The sequence below is a fragment of the Chanodichthys erythropterus genome, chromosome 14 (genome assembly GCF_024489055.1).
Source record: "Chanodichthys erythropterus isolate Z2021 chromosome 14, ASM2448905v1, whole genome shotgun sequence".
NCBI classification, from domain to species: Eukaryota; Metazoa; Chordata; class Actinopteri; order Cypriniformes; family Xenocyprididae; genus Chanodichthys; species Chanodichthys erythropterus.
The window spans coordinates 23963374-23980322 of NC_090234.1; the positions used below are offsets into that span (position 1 = coordinate 23963374).

General features: G+C 36.2%; 2 protein-coding genes across 5 annotated transcripts; one reads left to right on the forward strand and one right to left on the reverse strand.

The window, feature by feature from the left end:
- pla1a (phospholipase A1 member A) lies at positions 1 to 7280 on the forward strand. 2 transcript variants are annotated; one of them, XM_067410451.1, is made up of 11 exons: positions 1 to 407; positions 1542 to 1761; positions 1855 to 2032; positions 2238 to 2346; positions 4040 to 4141; positions 4337 to 4429; positions 5289 to 5474; positions 5985 to 6074; positions 6636 to 6744; positions 6848 to 7003; positions 7146 to 7280. In XM_067410451.1, the coding sequence occupies exons 1-11, from the start codon at positions 347 to 349 to the stop codon at positions 7225 to 7227; spliced, it is 1386 nt and encodes a 461-aa protein (XP_067266552.1). In that variant the 5' UTR covers positions 1 to 346; the 3' UTR covers positions 7228 to 7280. The 2 variants fall into 2 exon arrangements, with proteins under 2 accessions (XP_067266552.1, XP_067266553.1); XM_067410452.1 differs by having other exon boundaries at positions 5307 to 5474.
- A 1048-nt stretch (positions 7281 to 8328) lies between these two features.
- On the reverse strand, positions 8329 to 15096 carry popdc2 (popeye domain containing 2). Of its 3 annotated transcripts, none has more exons than XM_067410454.1 (4): positions 13921 to 15095; positions 10783 to 10891; positions 10233 to 10647; positions 8329 to 8468 (listed from the first exon to the last, which is right to left on the reverse strand). In XM_067410454.1, exons 1-4 carry the CDS (start codon positions 14415 to 14417, stop codon positions 8386 to 8388), a joined length of 1104 nt encoding a protein of 367 aa, XP_067266555.1. In that variant the 5' UTR covers positions 14418 to 15095; the 3' UTR covers positions 8329 to 8385. The 3 variants fall into 3 exon arrangements, 2 of the variants coding, with proteins under 2 accessions (XP_067266555.1, XP_067266554.1); XR_010897154.1 differs by having other exon boundaries at positions 8353 to 8468; positions 10091 to 10647; positions 13921 to 15096; XM_067410453.1 differs by lacking the exon at positions 8329 to 8468 and having other exon boundaries at positions 8494 to 10647; positions 13921 to 15096.
- Positions 15097 to 16949: the final 1853 nt, after the last annotated feature.

Below are 16949 nucleotides of genomic sequence, written 5' to 3' on the forward strand. Positions count from 1 at the left end.
AAAGCCACCACTACATAAGCTATCACAGGATGGATGCTGGGAGTTAATTTCTCTCAGGTTTACATGCTGACATGGTTTATAACAGCACACCAGGAATGGAAGGAAAAGCCCTTCATCTCACTTAATCGGATATTGTAGCATTTTTCTCAGAAACAGGCATTGTGCAACAGATTGTGGCTGGATATTAAGTGGATTCCAGGCTTCTTAAGGCAACTAGTTGAAGAACAGGAACAAAACATTGAAGGATGCAGAAAGAGTGATTGAAGAATGATTTTCCACCTGAACAAGAATCTAACCAGCAGAAACTTCTCACTCAGCTGACTGAGCACTGTTGATCAGTAAAGCCATGGCTTGGAAATGGATCAAAGCTTTTGTTTATCTGTCAGTGTGTGTCACCTCTGCTGCGGGTAAGATCATTGTGGTTTAATATTACATAGAATACATTTTTTTAATATGCTATTTATGTAGGTGTCTGTGAACACACCACACCTAAATGTAATTAATATATAGAGTACAGCAGTTTTATTTGGAGAAACACTGAAACTTGAAGTTATAGTGTCAATAAGTGGTTCATAGATCAACAATTGTGAATATAAGTGTGTACTGTTTACTAATCCACTGTTTCATTTAAAGCCCAATAAATTAAATTAAACCAGAGACCTTTTGACTTCTTTAAAATTTCGAAAGAAGCAAACAGAGAATAACAAAATGAAAGTAAAGAAATCATTGGTACATAAAAAGCATGTTGAATTGCATTAATCAAAATAATAAAATACTTTGCTTTAACAGTGCTTGCATTTTTGATGGCTGCAATTTAATATGTTTGTATTTAAACATCGAATATCTAAATTTGATCGTTAAAAATTCACCTTCCAAAGTTAATTTCAAAAATATATTTTCTTCCCTATTATTCAATACACAATATTCAGTATTTCACTTTACAAATTTGCCTCTACAAAGTCAAACTTGCACATCTGGGGGCTTTTATCTCAGGGTACGTACAAAACTAGCACATCTCGCTTCGACACTCTTGATGCTTTGAAACTTTTCCCAAAACTTTTAGAGAAAAGCTTTAAAGATTTAAGAGGCTTCATTTCTCCATCCCTACTCAATAATTTTAGGCCTTTTTGCAGATCTTTCAATCGAATTTAGCTGTTTTAGAGAGCGTTTACTCATTTTGAGCCTGTTTTTAAACATTAACTATTTAAATGTCTTTTTTTATGTGTGTAAAACATGAGAAAACTAGCCAATCAGATTTAACCCATGCATGCACATTCACACATTTGACTTTACAACACACAAACGCACACCTTTATTCTTATTCTTTCTTGCTTTCTTAATATGTCATGAGTGTATGCAGTTATATTATAATACTCAGTTTAAAAATTATGTAATGTAAAAAAAATAAAAACGCGTACAGCTGAACGGCACAGGCGGCACTTAGCTACCAATTATACATAATTAAAATCTCAAAACTGTGTTTTTACTTTTTGGCATACTCATGAGCTCCCACACAGAATTCCATGCGTACAACTTTTCAGGTGATGAGGAACTATCCCGAACCAAGTGTGCCGACTTCAACAACACAACCTGGCTGGAATACAGACAGGCCACCAAGCTCCAGGTTCAGTACCTTCTCCTTACACGAAAGAATGCAGACTGTGCCAGCCTGTTCACGCAGGACTGCCTCAACCACACCCAGAAACACACGGCTTACTTCAACTCATCTCTCCCCACTAAAGTCATTGTTCATGGATACAGGTGAAGCATTTAATCAGCAGCATTTTGTAATAGGAAAGAAGTCCACGTGAATGATCTTTTACACAGATGATTCCTTGATTTACTGTGTTTCAGAGCCTTGGGCAGTAAACCTTCCTGGGTGAGTGGCTTAGCCCAGACTCTACTGCGGGAAAAGGACGTGAATGTTCTGGTGGTGGACTGGGTCTATGGAGCCTCCTTTGCTTATAACTTGGTGGTAGAGAACTACAAGGAGGTAGCTGTGCAGATATCGGTGCTTATCAATCAGCTTACGGTAAATGTTTTGATTTTGTCCAAGTATTATAGAATCCATTGTCATTATAGAACACTTGACCACTACGTACTAATGGCTGCACAGCTGTAGAGTCTTCTGTAAGCATTGTCTATCTGGCAGAAGTAATAAACTTGTTCACATTGATCAATAATGACAGTAAATGACCAGAAAGTAATATAACATTTAAAAGTACATTCTTTTGCAGAAATATGGAAGCACGCTGGAATCTTTCCATTTCATCGGTGTGAGTCTTGGAGCACATGTGTGTGGGTTTGTGGGGACCCTATTTGAAGGCAAGCTGGGTCGAATCACAGGTAATATTTTAATCCAACACCTAAATAAAATTGTAAATTGAAGTGAAGTGAAGCGAAGGCCAAGTATGGCAACCCATACTCAGAATTAGTCCTTTATAGTCCAGAATTAGTCCTTGCATTTAACCCCTCCACGTTAGTGCTCACACACATTAGGAGCAGTGAGCAGTGAACACACACAGACACACACAAACAGAGCAGTGTGCAGCCATTCACTGCAGCGCCTGGGAGCGATTGGGGGTTATGTACATTGCTCAAGGGCACCTCAGTCATTTCCTGCTGGTATTGAGAATCGAACCCCTTGACCTTCGGGTTACAAGTCTGACTGCCCCCAAATATTGAAAATATCATATTGAAAATATAGGTATCGAACGCTGTCATTAAAGCAAATGTTATTAATAGATATGTTCACAATTTATCAATATTTTAAAATTTAAATGTACAACTAAATAATGAAAATGATACATAATTAAATTCATATTCATGTTAAAATTTTCCGTTCAGCTTGTCCCTCAAATTCTTATGCTGACAATATCATTTGTCAAGAAAAAAAATCTGGTAACACTGTATAATAAGGTTCATTTGTTAACATGGATGTATTAACTAACATGAACTAACCATGAGAAATAAATTTATTACTATATTTGTTAATCTTTGTTAGTGTTAGTTAAAAAATATAGCTGTTCATAGATTGTTCATGTTACTTCACAGTGCATTAACTAATGTTAAATACAAGTCATGATTTTAATAATGTATTAGTAAATATTGAAATTAACATTAAAGGGTTAGTTCACCCAAAAATGAAAATTATGTCATTAATGACTCTCCCTCATGTCGATCCAAACCCATAAGACCTCCGTTCATCTTCAGAACACAGTTTAAGATCTTTTAGATTTAGTCCGAGAGCTTTCTGTCCCTCCATTGAAAGTGTTTGTACGGTAGACTGTCTTGTTAGAGAAGACAATGCTGAATAAAGTCGTAGTTTTTGTTATTTTTGGACCAAAATGTATTTTCGACGCTTCAAAAACATCTAACTAACCCACTGATGTCACATGGACTACTTTGATGATGTTTTTATTACCTTTCTGGACATGGACAGTCTACCATACAAACACTTTCAATGGAGGGACAGAAAGCTCTTGGACTAAATCTAAAATATCTTAAACTGTGTTCTGAAGATGAACGGAGGTCTTACGGGTTTGGAACAACATGAGGGTGTCATTAATGACATAATTTTCATTTTTGGGTGAACTAACCCTTAAAGAAAGTTTAATAAATGTGTTTTTAAAGTGTTACCAAAAATCTATTAAATTAGAAAACATGAAAAACAGGTTTTCACATTTGTGTGCTTATGTATCTAATCTCTTCTAATTCGTGTAATGCTATTGCATAATGACTCTGTGTAATAGTAAAGCCTGCCATAGGACCATGTAGGCTGTTAATTTTGTCCTGATAAGAAGATGCTAGACTTATGAGTGGAAAAAAGACCAACACTGCACCACACTGAATGAGTCTTTCAGACAAAAGCAGAGGCCACGAGAGCACTCCAAATAAACAATGACCGGCTGTTACAGCACACAACCTTGGCGAGAAAACAAGACCTTGTATTTAATGTGTTTATGCGGCATCCTAAAAATGCCTAAATGTGAATAATTTACTATAATACAGAACATATATGTGAGTTTTGTGTGCCCAGGTCTGGACCCAGCAGGACCAATGTTTAAGAGTGCTGATCCATATGATCGTCTGGATTCATCTGATGCCTTGTTTGTTGAGGCCATCCACACTGACTCTGACTGTAAGGGCGAATCAGTTCCTTGCCTGAGATGACCTAAATCTATTTTCATTTATTTAGGAATGCCATCTGATATTGAACAGGGCAAATTTCTTGATTTATTATTTAACCACAAGTGTTCAAGTATGCCACTGGTCAATACAGTATAACCTATAAATATTTTTGCACAACTGAACTGAAAATTTCTACATTTGCCAGACTTTGGTATATCCATTCCTGTCGGACATGTGGACTTCTTCTTAAATGGTGGAATGGACCAAGCCGGTTGCGCGCGCTCAAGGTTTGCGTCAAGTAAGTAGACAGCAAAAGCGGACCAAATCACTAACATAGACATTAAAGGGTTAGTTCACACAAAAATGAAAATTCTGTCATTTATCACTTACCTTCATGCCGTTCCACACCCGTAAGACCTTTGTTAATCTTCGGAACGTAAATGAAGATATTTTAGATAAAATCCGATAGTTCCGTGAGTGAGGCCTCCATAGGAAGCAATGACACTTCCTCTCTCAAGATCCATAAAGGTAACTTACTAAAAACATATTTAAATCGGTTCATGTGAGTACAGTGGTTAAAAAAATAAAATAAAAAAATAAAATAACGACTTATTTAGTGATGGCCGATTTCAAAACACTGCTGCATGAAGCATCGGAGCAAATTAATCAGTGTGTCGAATCATGATTCAGATCGCGTGTCAAACTGCCAACGGCTGAAATCACGTGACTTTGGCGCTGTGAACAGAAGATTCGATACAATGATTCATTTATGCTCCGATGCTTCCTGAAGCAGTATTTTGAAATCGGTCATCACTAAGTCGTTATTTTGTTTTGTTTTTTGGCGCTCCAAAAATATTCTCGTCGCTTTATAATATTAATATTGAACCACTGTACTCACATGAACCGATTTAAATATGTTTTTAGTACCTTTATGGATCTTGAGAGAGGAAATGTCATTGCTCCCTATGAAGGCCTCACTGAGTCATCGGATTTTAAATAAAATATCTTAATTTGCGTTCCGAAGATTAACGAAGGTCTTACGGGTGTGGAACGGCATGAGAGTGAGTAATAAATGGCAGAATTTTGGATTAACTAACCCTTTAAGCTTGAAACGTACCGAAGCTTCATGCTTCCTGAGAATCTGTCTATGTTGTCAGTTTTGATCTACTTTCCAGTGTATGGCTATGTCATTTGTGACCACATGAGGGCACTGCATGTCTACATGAGCGCCCTGAACGGCTCCTGTCCGCTTATTGGTTTCCCCTGCTCCAGTTATGAGGAATTCTTGGCAGGAAAATGCATCACCTGCGAGGGCCCCTTCAATGGCACATGCCCACAAATAGGTAATGATGAGTTAGCAGAATGCTTTAAAGGAAAATCTGTTTGGAAACCTTTTAAAGAAAAATATTTTAAATATTTAAGTCTGTTTGTGAACACATTTCATTTTTAAAAATCTGCAGCTTTTAAAATTGATGAAATCAACATATACGTCGTACATTTTCTTATTAAAATAACCATAATGCACAAACATTTTTGTAGTTCAAAGACTCTGAATGATGAGATGTCTTCATAAGGAGGATGGCCATATTTAACACACATGTCCTCAATCTCAGTGCCTGTGTCAGTAAAAATGTGTATAATAATTCTGAGGGGGGTTGCATGCTAATCTAATTTTGGATGGTTATTACCATGATGTTCTAGTTCATTTAGGTGTTTAATCAGGCTTGACTTTTTCTGAGTGTGCCCAATTGCAGAAAATGTATCACTTGGATAACATTGTTTCACATAATGTATGACACAAGCCTTTGATGCACAATACTCTCACTGTCTATGTCTATACGTGTGTATTTTAGGCTTGTTAAAGAACAGTGGGATAACAGCGAGTCCCCTGCCAAATCAGGAGAAGGTCTATCTCCTGACCACCGCTATGGCTCCGTATTGTGGTATGTGTAACTTTGTGCATTTTGTCATTTATTAAAAGTCCGCTCTCATAGAATATGGCACGTATTAACTCTGTGATTTATGTTTTATAGATTTAAGCAGTATTTCATATATCAGGGTTTCCACAAAAATATGAAGCAGCACAACTGTTTTCAACAATGATAATGTTGAGAAATATTTCTTGAGCAGCAAATCATCATATTAGAATGATTTCTGAAGGATCATGTGACACTGAGGACTGGAGTAATAGTGCTAAAAATTTAGCTTTGCCATAACAAGAATAAATTACATTTTTAAATATATTCAAATGTATTTTTGATCAGATAAAACAAGCCTTGGTTAGCATTTCTTTCCGAAACATTACAAATGGTAGAATTGAATGGTAGAATATAGACACCCAAAAAATATTTACTTGGGGAGGAAAAAAAGTAGTCTCTACAGCCTTGGTGAAATCAATGGAAACTATACTGCCTTACGTAACAGTTTATAAATTAAGTGTTATGTTAATTTAACATTAAAAAATACAGCCAAATAATGGCACTCATGCCCATACTCTTTTTCAGCGCATCACATCCTTGTGGAATTGAAGGTTTCCCCATTAGACAAGACTGCAGAGGTTCAGCTCACCCTGATCTCTACAGGACACCTTGAGACAGAGCTAAAACTCAAACTGTATGTATTCTCTTTTGAGTTTTACCTGCAAGTATTGATCAATGAGCTATAGCCTGTGCTCATTTATTACAGGTTCAGCAGTTTAATTGTACATAATTTTCAGAAATACAGATGAAACTGGGTATAAAAAGGTGGCTGCACACCCGGAGCGACTGTGTAATATTGACTCAGTGCAGCTGAAAAACACAGGAGCACGATTCTACAGACAAGGAGACATTCATTTTGAGTACATATGCATCTCTGAAGTCCCTCACACCAGGTAAATGCAGTCTTAATGTTTGCCTTTAAACTTACTTTACTCTTTCTCACACTCATTACACAATATTTTGATTTATACATAAAGTGTGCATGTCCCATGTGATACTGTATTTAATAGTACTGTATTTGTGCTCTATGTGCAGAGGGTTGGATCCATTATGTGTGAAGAACATTAATATTGGACGGGGAGTACCATGGTCACATGACTTTGTACAGGTGTGCTAAATTAAAAAAAACAACAACAAAATCTACTTAAGAGAGCTTATACATTAACCAGCTTTTAAAGTCTTAAATTCAAGCGAACGTCACACACTAAAACATTTTTAGCATGTTTAGGTTGGGAGACATTAAAGCTTGGTGACAAAGACATAGCTAAATAGGATACAAGGGGACTGAAATGCTCTGTTAGATATATTTATTGTTTTCACAAAATGATTGTTTTCACAAAAAAAATATTTATATGATTTCACAAATAACGTAAAATATGATTTCAGATACTTTTGTTTTTATGTGCACTGTTCCAGAGAGCGTTATAGTGAAATATCAGTCAAGAGGAATTTAACGTGCCTGAATTTCTTTTAGTTTTGTTAGACAACAGCTGCAAAAATATTGTATATTATGAAAGTCAGTCATTTAACATACAGCAGTTCTTTTATGTGTGCAATGGTTCATTTTCAGTTATTAAAACTTACTATTCAAGTTAAAAAATTCAATATTTTGGCACTTTGATTAGTTTTTATAACTGCACACTGCATACTTGATATTACAAATTAGATCTGTCCATTCACAATTAGTAATAAGGCTAATCTCTGCTTTGAAATGGTATTGTAAGAAGAATATCAAGTCATGTTTTTAACCCAGCACTTAATAGTTGGCCCCATGAAAATACATTTTCATAACATGGTCAGTATACAGTCTCACTACATGATGATGAAGCATTTACTAGCTTTCTATTATGATAAAGCACACACTTTTGTAATCGCAATATCTACCTACCATCAATAAACTCTGAGGTGTTCAAATTAAATAAAAATTGATTTGTTTGTGTTGAAAAATCTAATTTGTTGCTTTTACCTTACAAATCCGGTCTCAAGTACAGTATTCCAAACAGATTTCACTAACAAACACATGCCATTTCAAATACATATAAAACAACCATGCTGAAATCACAGCAATGTGGAATCATATATAACACAGTATCTGTCTGGAAGAAAAAAAAAAAGTTTTGTGATTCTGTTTTGTCCTAAACAAAAGTACATTTGATGGATCTTTTACTGTTCTGTGTTAATGTTGTCTTCAATCATGTGAAAGGAAACGGCTATGATGGTGATTTAATGGAGGAATCGTTCAGATGTTATGGTATTTATATGGCTGAAACCATTCCTACAGCTTTGGGGTGTCTGTAGGTGCCAGTGGGGCACATCCTCTTTGGAAACGAAGTGGAAGACTTCCTGGAGTATCATCCTCTGTTAGATTTATGGAAAAAAATGACACATTGAGAACACTGAAATAAATTCCAATACTCATTTCAACACAACATAATCACATCTTTTTATCAATCGCTGTAGTTCTCAAATTGTTTTCGGTATAGGACAGGCTGTATTTCTGGACATGATCCATATATCTCATTCCTTTGGAAACTAGCATGTGAAGGTCATGTCTCAAATGACAGCAGAACCCTCCTCCTCCCACACCTGTCCCACTATCCACTAGCCTACAAAGTGCAATCTGCCCCTTGCTGGCAAAGCAAAGTATTTGGAGAGCTGGAGTGCTGGATAAACAGACTTGGCATGTTTGGATCCCTGGATATCCCAAACCCCTTCCAGTGTTTCATCCAGCCTCTGGCACAAGTGTATGTAGTAAAATAAAACCAGCCTTATTCTAAGCATAGAAACATCTGACAAAATATTCTACGACGGAAACACTGAATATAACTCCACTACCACGTACTAAATAAAACTCATCTCTCACCCAATGAAGCGTTTCCTCTGCCAGAAAGGGGACACGTGTTAAATTAGGACATACCATAGGCTTTCTTTGTGGTAAAACATAATTAAACGTTAAAAATACTGTAATTATTAAAAAGTAACACAAAGCCTACATTTTAATTAAATAAATTAATAGTATTCATTTTAATAATAATAAGCATACAAATGTAAAATTTTTATTCAATTTTAAATTAATAGCATTATGATTATAATAATGACTTTTGAAGTAGAAGTATACTTTGTTAATTACAAAACATTTACTTTTTAAAGGGATAGTTCACCCTGTCATTAATTATTCACCCTCAAGTTGTTCCACACCCGTAAGATCTTCGGAACACAAATTAAGATATTTTTGATTAAATCCGAGGGTTTCTGAACCACACATAGGCAGGCGTCACTGCACATTTCAAGGCCCAGAAAGGTTGCAAAAACATCGTTAAAACGTAAATAGCATAGGAGACTGACAGGGAAGAGAACAAATTGTTGAATAAAGTTATTTTTGTTTTGTTTTTGTGCACAAAAAGTATTCTCATCGCTTCATAACATTAAGGTTGAACCAATGTAGTCACGTTGACTATTTTAACGATGTTTTTACTACCTTTCTGGGCCTTGAAAGGTGCAGAAACGCCTGCCTATGTGTGGTTCAGAAACCCCCTGATTTCATCAAAAATATCTTAATTTGTGTTCCGAAGATGAACGAATGTCTTGTGGGTTTAGAACGACATGAGGGTGAATAATTAATTACATAAAGTTCATTTTGGGGTGAACTAACCCTTTAACCTTTAAAGACACCTGGGCAACTTTTTATCCAAAACAGTATTCTTGTAGAATATTCATTTTCAATATAATAATCACTATATATGAACTATTGGCCTTCCTTCCTTTCATTTGAATCAGATGACACTAATGCCATAAATCAAAAGGTAAAAAAAAAAAAGCATAAAATATAACAATTCATCATGCACATTCATCACTCTGCATTCTCTTAATCAGTCAGTTATTGTGCAGTTCAAATGTCCAGTTAGTGCAGTTGTGCCTTTTTCATGCAAACCAGCCCCGTCTATGCCGACCCACCCGTCAATCCTTACTTGTGTACTTACATTGTGATTTAAGAAGTGTCCCAGTGTGTTAAGCCTCAACACCCTAATCTTTACTTCAAATATTCCCTCTCACTCCCGTAGTCCATTAGAGAGCCTGTCATATCAGCAAAGTCCTCCAGAATCAAGCTGGTTGAGTCCTCACCAGAGGGCATCTCTGTGTCTGAGGGCCAGTGCTGGTGTGGAGGTTTGGGCACAGGGGTCTTTCCCTGGTCCGGATGGAAGTTTCTTTCATCTGAGCGCTGGTTAGACGGTGCTGGATCAATCTTTACGACTGTAGGATCTCCTTGGCTTCCCCTGGGCGGTGAGCTAGTGCTGCCACCCTCGCTGCCCTGTGGCGAGGGGGCGAGGACGTGGTAGAGACTGGGCAGACGAATATCAAGGCGCACGCCGCTCTTGGCAAACAGCTTGTCGTTGAGAGAGTACAGTTTGTCAGCAATGTCGCTTCCGAGCATGACAGAGAAAAGTCGGGCAATGTAACGATCCTTGGACAGCAGAAGGTAAAGCCGACGTCTGCGCCAAGAGATGTAACGGCAGTCCGTCTCTGCGGTTAGTGTCACCTGAGGTCAAAAGTAATGTTTAAGGGCATGCAACATTTCATGGTTGTATTAACATTGAGTAATTTTGCTCATGGCACAGACTAAAAGATGTTGCCATGATGTACCCAAGCACATAAAATTAGTATGTTATAATACCTGGAAGTTGCCCTCCTCTGTTGGTCTTAGAGACTCCCATTCTGGAGAGTCAAGAAATTGGTGAGGGAAGATATAATGGAGAAACTGACCTTCTAAGGACACTCTAATCCTGTAAAAGCAGAAACACGTGTCAAGTTCTTTGAAGTGTCCTTTTTGTATTAATGTTGGTTTCATATGGTTTTGAAAAACATTTGTAAGAAGCTTAAAGTCAGCATGAAATGAAAATTCACCTATTTTCTTAATCTAAGCATGTTATTGATCTTATTGTGAAGGATTTATCCATTTCATTTTTAAAAATGTTTTGACCTCGTAATGTCTAATCAAAATGCCATAACTGAACCTTCCGGTGAAACGACTTCTCTCAGTGCAGGGTTGACGTATTGTTTTGTATGCCAAAACCCAGAAACAAGTTAGCATTTTAGCACTTCCGCTTCCATCATCCACAGTCAACGTTTTTTTTTTTTTTTTTAATGTTTTTGGTTAAGTGCTTGAAATAAGGTCCGTGGTGCACACAAGCTCAAGATATTTTCACATTTATTCTATGGCATTAAAGGTGTCCAAGAATGCTTTTTCACAAGATGTAATATAAGTCTAAGGTGTCCCCTGAATGTGTCTGTGAAGTTTCAGCTCAAAATACCACATAGATCTTTTTAAATTATTTTTTTTAACTGCCTATTTTGGGGCATCATTAACTATGCACTGATTTTTTCAGCGCGCCACCTCTTTAATTCGCATGCTCCCTGCCACACGAGCTCTCGATTATATTACAGCACATTTACAAAGTTCACACAGCTAATATAACCCTCAAATGGATCTTTACAAGATGTTCGTCATGCATGCTGTATGCATGCTTCGAATTATGTGAGTAAAGTATTTATTTTGATGTTTATATTTGAAAGAGAAAGCAATGGAGTTTGAAACTCAATGTATGTCTTTTCCATGTACTGAACTCTTGTTATTCAACTATGCCGAGGTAAATTCAAATTTTGAATCTAGGGCACCTTTAAATACATCAGTCATACCCTCTTGTGATTATTTTTAAAGCTTTTACTTGTTCATAAATGTTTTGTTCATATTTGAAGAATATCATGATGAACAAAATGAGTAAGAATCATAAGTTTTTGTTAGTCACAGACCTTATTTTCTGCAATAATCCAAAAGCCATTGGAAAATATATTATTGGGTTTTGTTAAAGGTGCTAAAGAGGATCTTTTCGTCGACTGAGAAACCAAAGACTGTTAGTGAGTTTTTGAAATGCGTAAGAACAGCCCCCCTCCTTCACAGCTCATTTCGAGGGAACGCCTCCCAAAACTCCTGCACGAGTATTGGAACACAAGTGTTTACCACCGGCATTCGCTGCGTCGTGTTAGTGGATTCATTGTGTCAGACTCACCGCAGGTAACTCATAATCTGCAGTTGTTACTCCTGTCTCCGGACAAAAACATTGCATGCGGCGCCTGTAGTGTGGAAAGTTACTGGAGCGCGCAGCCGCACACGTCTCGCACAAGGAACGTCATGGCAGTGATTGACAAGCCAGAGAGCCAATCCGTGCACGTCTTTCACAAGGAACGTAATGGCAGTGATTGACAAGCCAGAGGGCCAATCGTTTACATGATGATCACGTAAACGATTGGCTGATGTTTTTAAGGCCCTACCTCGTGCACAGATGATGTATATTAATATTATTCCTTTCAGTGCACCTAATAAATAGTCTTTTATCAGTTAGTAAAGACAGTTTCAAGTAATATTGCAAAAATGTATAAAACAAAACATCCTCTTAAGCACCTTTAAGGGAACATGCTAACTTCTGGGTTGGCCTATAAAAATACGTCATCCCTGCACCACTTTAATTAGTCCGCTTAAACCCCACCCCTCCACAGCTGACTGCAAGCTGGCATTCATTTTTGAGAGCTATTTCCACATCTCAAAATCCAATCAACAACTGATGGATAGAACCAAACTTTATTTTCTTCTTCTTTCGATAATCCATTACACTCGGATATACATCACAATATGGATTTAAAGATGTCACTACTGTTTCATTGTGACTAAATTTAATGACTCTACAAATGTCAAGTGGTGTAACCATGAGGTAAAAAGTAAAAACATTTATTTTGACCTTAAATAGGCCTACATTATTTTCGAAAAATGTTTCCAACATAATTTAAGATACATATCACAGATACTAATAAATAATTCATAGATACTAAGTTTTTGGGGAGTTTTACTATGACATTTTAAATTAAAACCTGAACTAATCTTGCTTTGTCATAAAATGGTCAAATTATTTGAGATTTTAAGAGACTAAAGGCCTATTCACATCAAGGACAATAACTATAACGATAACAATATGGTTATAAAAATTGTTTGTCCATACGACAACTATAATGATAATGGCTGAGAGGAAAGATGTCGTTGAATCACTTTCAAGAGGTTTTCTTTCCCCCTGCTGATGAATGATAGAAAACATTGACAGCCAATTGGAATCCAACCTGCTTTAAAGAACTAGGGTATTTAGAACTGCAGCACGCACAACATTTGTCGCTATACTTATCTTTATCATTCTTGGTGTGAATGGGCCTTTACTGACCTTGACACAGTCATGAAGGTCTGCAGGGGTCCTCTCTATGATAAAATTTCCTGTTTTATATATTTGTCTTCTTCACCACATGATTTGGAAGACAAAAGTGTTTCCTAAGCAGTGAAGTAGTTTTATTGAAATATTTTAAAAGATTATGCCAAAATACTTACTACTACTTAATAAGGGTTTTTCTTCATGAAGTTAAGTCACCTTTATTTATACAGCACTTTATACAATACAGATTGTTTCAAAGCAACTTCACAGTGATTAACAGGAAAATAACTATCAATGATGCAAACTTTATCAAATGAGACAAATTTAAATTCTGCTCTACTGCATTTGTAATGAATTTTTGAATTATAAGATAAGACAAAACACATCTTGACCCCCCAAAAAATTAATTATTACATTATATGACACAGAATGAATTATTACAATTACTATTACAAACATTGACGTTGGTACACTTTCAGGTAAAGAAGCAGATATTTGCAGATTTCAACCACTAATAGAAAGAGAACCACATGTCTACAACTCTACAATACATTGTTTCTCACCTGCCAGAAATGAGAAAAGACAGCTGATCAATGGGCGTCTTCCCCTCCACGGCATACGTCTCTTCCGCCGCTAGAGAGAGCACTTTGTTCTCGCTGGCAGCCGTGATGTCCTTGAACACCTGCACAGGTACATCCAGCGGCAGATAGACCGCCGTGTAGAGCGCAGAAAGCTCCTCGTTGGCTAAACCGTCCTGCATCAGCCGAAAAATCAGATGACACACCTGGGCCAAACACTGCAGCATCAGCAGCAGGTTCCAAAGGAAGACATCAAGGCCACACACCGTCAGCCAGCCCCACAGAGCCAGACAGAGGAAAGCGGGAGCCAAAAAACTGAAGATGTACAGAACCCCATATGCTCCACTACCACCCATATAGCCCAAAAAAAGAAAAGTGTTACCCAGATGGTAGATGGCACCTTCAGTGCTGTTGGTCCAGCCATTGCAGAGTGTGTGATTGAAAATTATGGTGTCAATAAAAATAGAGTCGCCACTATTCATGTTTGAGCCTCGAATTCAAAGAAATACTGAATTAAAAAAAGAGTGTCATCAAATACCTTGATGAAAAAATTAGAGGTTCAAAAGCCCAAGGTATTAAAATGGTTGTTAAAAAGACGAGATATTAGATACAAAAAGATTCTAACAGTCAATGCACTACTTACTGCCAAAAACAGTTGGAATGAAGGAAGCTTCATAATTCCGTTCCATTCAGTTCCATTGACACCAACTTTTCCTTTTAGAAATCAGCCCTATAATGTCTCTGCTTCTGTTCCCTGTCCCACACTGGACTGAAGACTGTTGGAAACATGGAGCAGGATAGGCGGGGGTAGAGACCATGAGAAGGATAACCATGTTTGGAATTGAAACCCAAGGAGGAAAGAGCCACAGACAGAAAGCAGACTCACTACTTAACATAACACAATGATGGTCGAGCAGAGTCATTATGATAACAAGTGGCATGGAGAGAAGCGTTCACTGACATTTGTGAAGATCTTTGAAAGCTTTGCCAGATGTCACCAACACTCATTTTCTCACAACCAAAGAGTAAACTTGTATTCCAGCACTTCTGGTGTTTGAGGGGAGGAGGGTCCTAGGTTATGGGGGGCATATTTAGAGAATCTGAGACAGATAAAATAACAGAGGAGATCACGTAACACTGTTTACCTCCCCCTCCCTGACCATTCCTGTTTGTAGTTTCACATAACTTGGCCCAGCAATTGGTAGATAATGTAATACACTATTCTGCTATATATATATATATATATATATATATATATATATATAAATATATTTATATACATATATATATATATATATATATATATATATATATATATATATATATATATTTATTTAATAATATTTAAGAAGCTGTGCTATACTGTCAAAATCGTTGAGTGACATGCAACATTATTTACACAACAGTGCACCTTGCGTTTATAGCAAAAAAGAAAAAACGCAAACTTAATTTTACTCAGAATTCCCGTAAAAAAGGCCGAATTGTGAGATACAAACTCAGAATTGCGATTAGTAGATTCAGAATTGAGAGATATAAACTCAGAATTCCGAGAAAACGGTCAGAATTGTGAAAAAGTCAGAATTGTAAGATATAAACTCTGAATTGTGAGAAAAAAGTCAGAATTGTGAAAAATAGTCACAATTGCAAGAAAAAAAACTCAGAATTGCGAGTTATAAACTGAGATTTATGAGAAAAAGTCAGAATTGAGAAAAACTCAATTGCGAGAAATAGTCAATTGCAAGAAAGCCAGAATTGCGAGAAAAAACTCAGAATTTTAATATAAACTCAGAATTGTGAGAAAAAGTCTGAATTATGATAAACTCAATTGCGAAATTCAGAATTGCGATAAAGAGTCCGAATTGTAATATAAACTCAGAATTTCGAAAAATAAAGTCCGAATTGTGAGGAAAAACTCAGAATTGCGAGAAAAAAGTGAGAATTGTATTATAACTTTGAATTGCGAGAAAAAAAAGTCAGAATTATGAGAAAAGGTCAGAATTGAGATAAACTCAGAATTGCGAGAAATAGTCAGAATTGAGAGAAGAAACTCAGAATTTTAATATAAACTCAGAATTGCAAGAAAGTCAGAATTGCGAGAAGAAACTCAGAATTTTAATATAAACTCAGAATTGCGAGAAAAAAAGTCAGAATTATGAGAAACTCAATTGTGAAACTCAGAATTGTAATATAAACTCAGAATTTCGAGAAATAAAGCCTGAATTGTGAGTTGAAAAATAAAGTCCAAATTGTAAGAATAATATATATATATATATATATATATATATATATATATATAGTAGTCAACATTTGAAGTGGATCAAAACCTTTCATCAAACCTTCCTAAAACCTTCTTCTTAGGACAACTTAGTTCTTAGGACAACTTTGATGAACTTTTTTGATCCACTTAAAATACTGACTACTTATATATATATATATATAAAAATAAAACTATAAAATATCTGTAAATATATATAATATTTATAAATATATATAAACATAACTAACAAACACAATGAAAGTCAATATACATTGGTTGTCTTGTGCAGCTTAACTAGCTGATATAGTTGATAAGAGAGTGTCAAAGTTACTATTCAGAGCTGTCAATTTGACATGTACCCTGCAAGAGAGGCATGCAGATACATTCTCTCACTCATACTATGTACACAGTCTCATCGTAGTCAAGCACCATCGAAAGCAATTTGAATGAATGAAATAAACCAGAACAAACCAATTTACACATTAAACATCTGAAAAATATCAATTATGCATTTGCACATGCTGTGCCTATGCTAAGAATTGTTAAATTGATTATATAAATATAGGTAATTTTGATTAATTAAAAGCAGAAAGAATAGTGTAATATGCTAAATAAGCAAGCTGCATTTGTGTCAGTGACTAACTATGCTCATGAACTTTGCAAAATCTATAGGAGAAAATGCAAATTATGAACTGCATTTGCTAGGTTCACACCAGGTGTACACGCAGAATAAAAGCACTTCTGCGTGTAGACCTCA

Coding starts and splice junctions, on each gene's coding strand:
- pla1a (XM_067410451.1), top strand. CDS start 347: ATGGCTTGGAAATGGATCAAAGCTTTTGTTTATCTGTCAGTGTGTGTC. Junction 4,142..4,336: donor CATCCACACTGACTCTGACT/GTAAGGGCGAAT, acceptor TACATTTGCCAG/ACTTTGGTATATCCATTCCT. Junction 6,075..6,635: donor CGCTATGGCTCCGTATTGTG/GTATGTGTAACT, acceptor ACTCTTTTTCAG/CGCATCACATCCTTGTGGAA.
- popdc2 (XM_067410453.1), bottom strand. CDS start 14,417: ATGAATAGTGGCGACTCTATTTTTATTGACACCATAATTTTCAATCAC. Junction 10,892..13,920: donor TCTTTTCTCATTTCTGGCAG/GTGAGAAACAAT, acceptor CTGCTTTTACAG/GATTAGAGTGTCCTTAGAAG. Junction 10,648..10,782: donor CAGAGGAGGGCAACTTCCAG/GTATTATAACAT, acceptor TTTTGACCTCAG/GTGACACTAACCGCAGAGAC.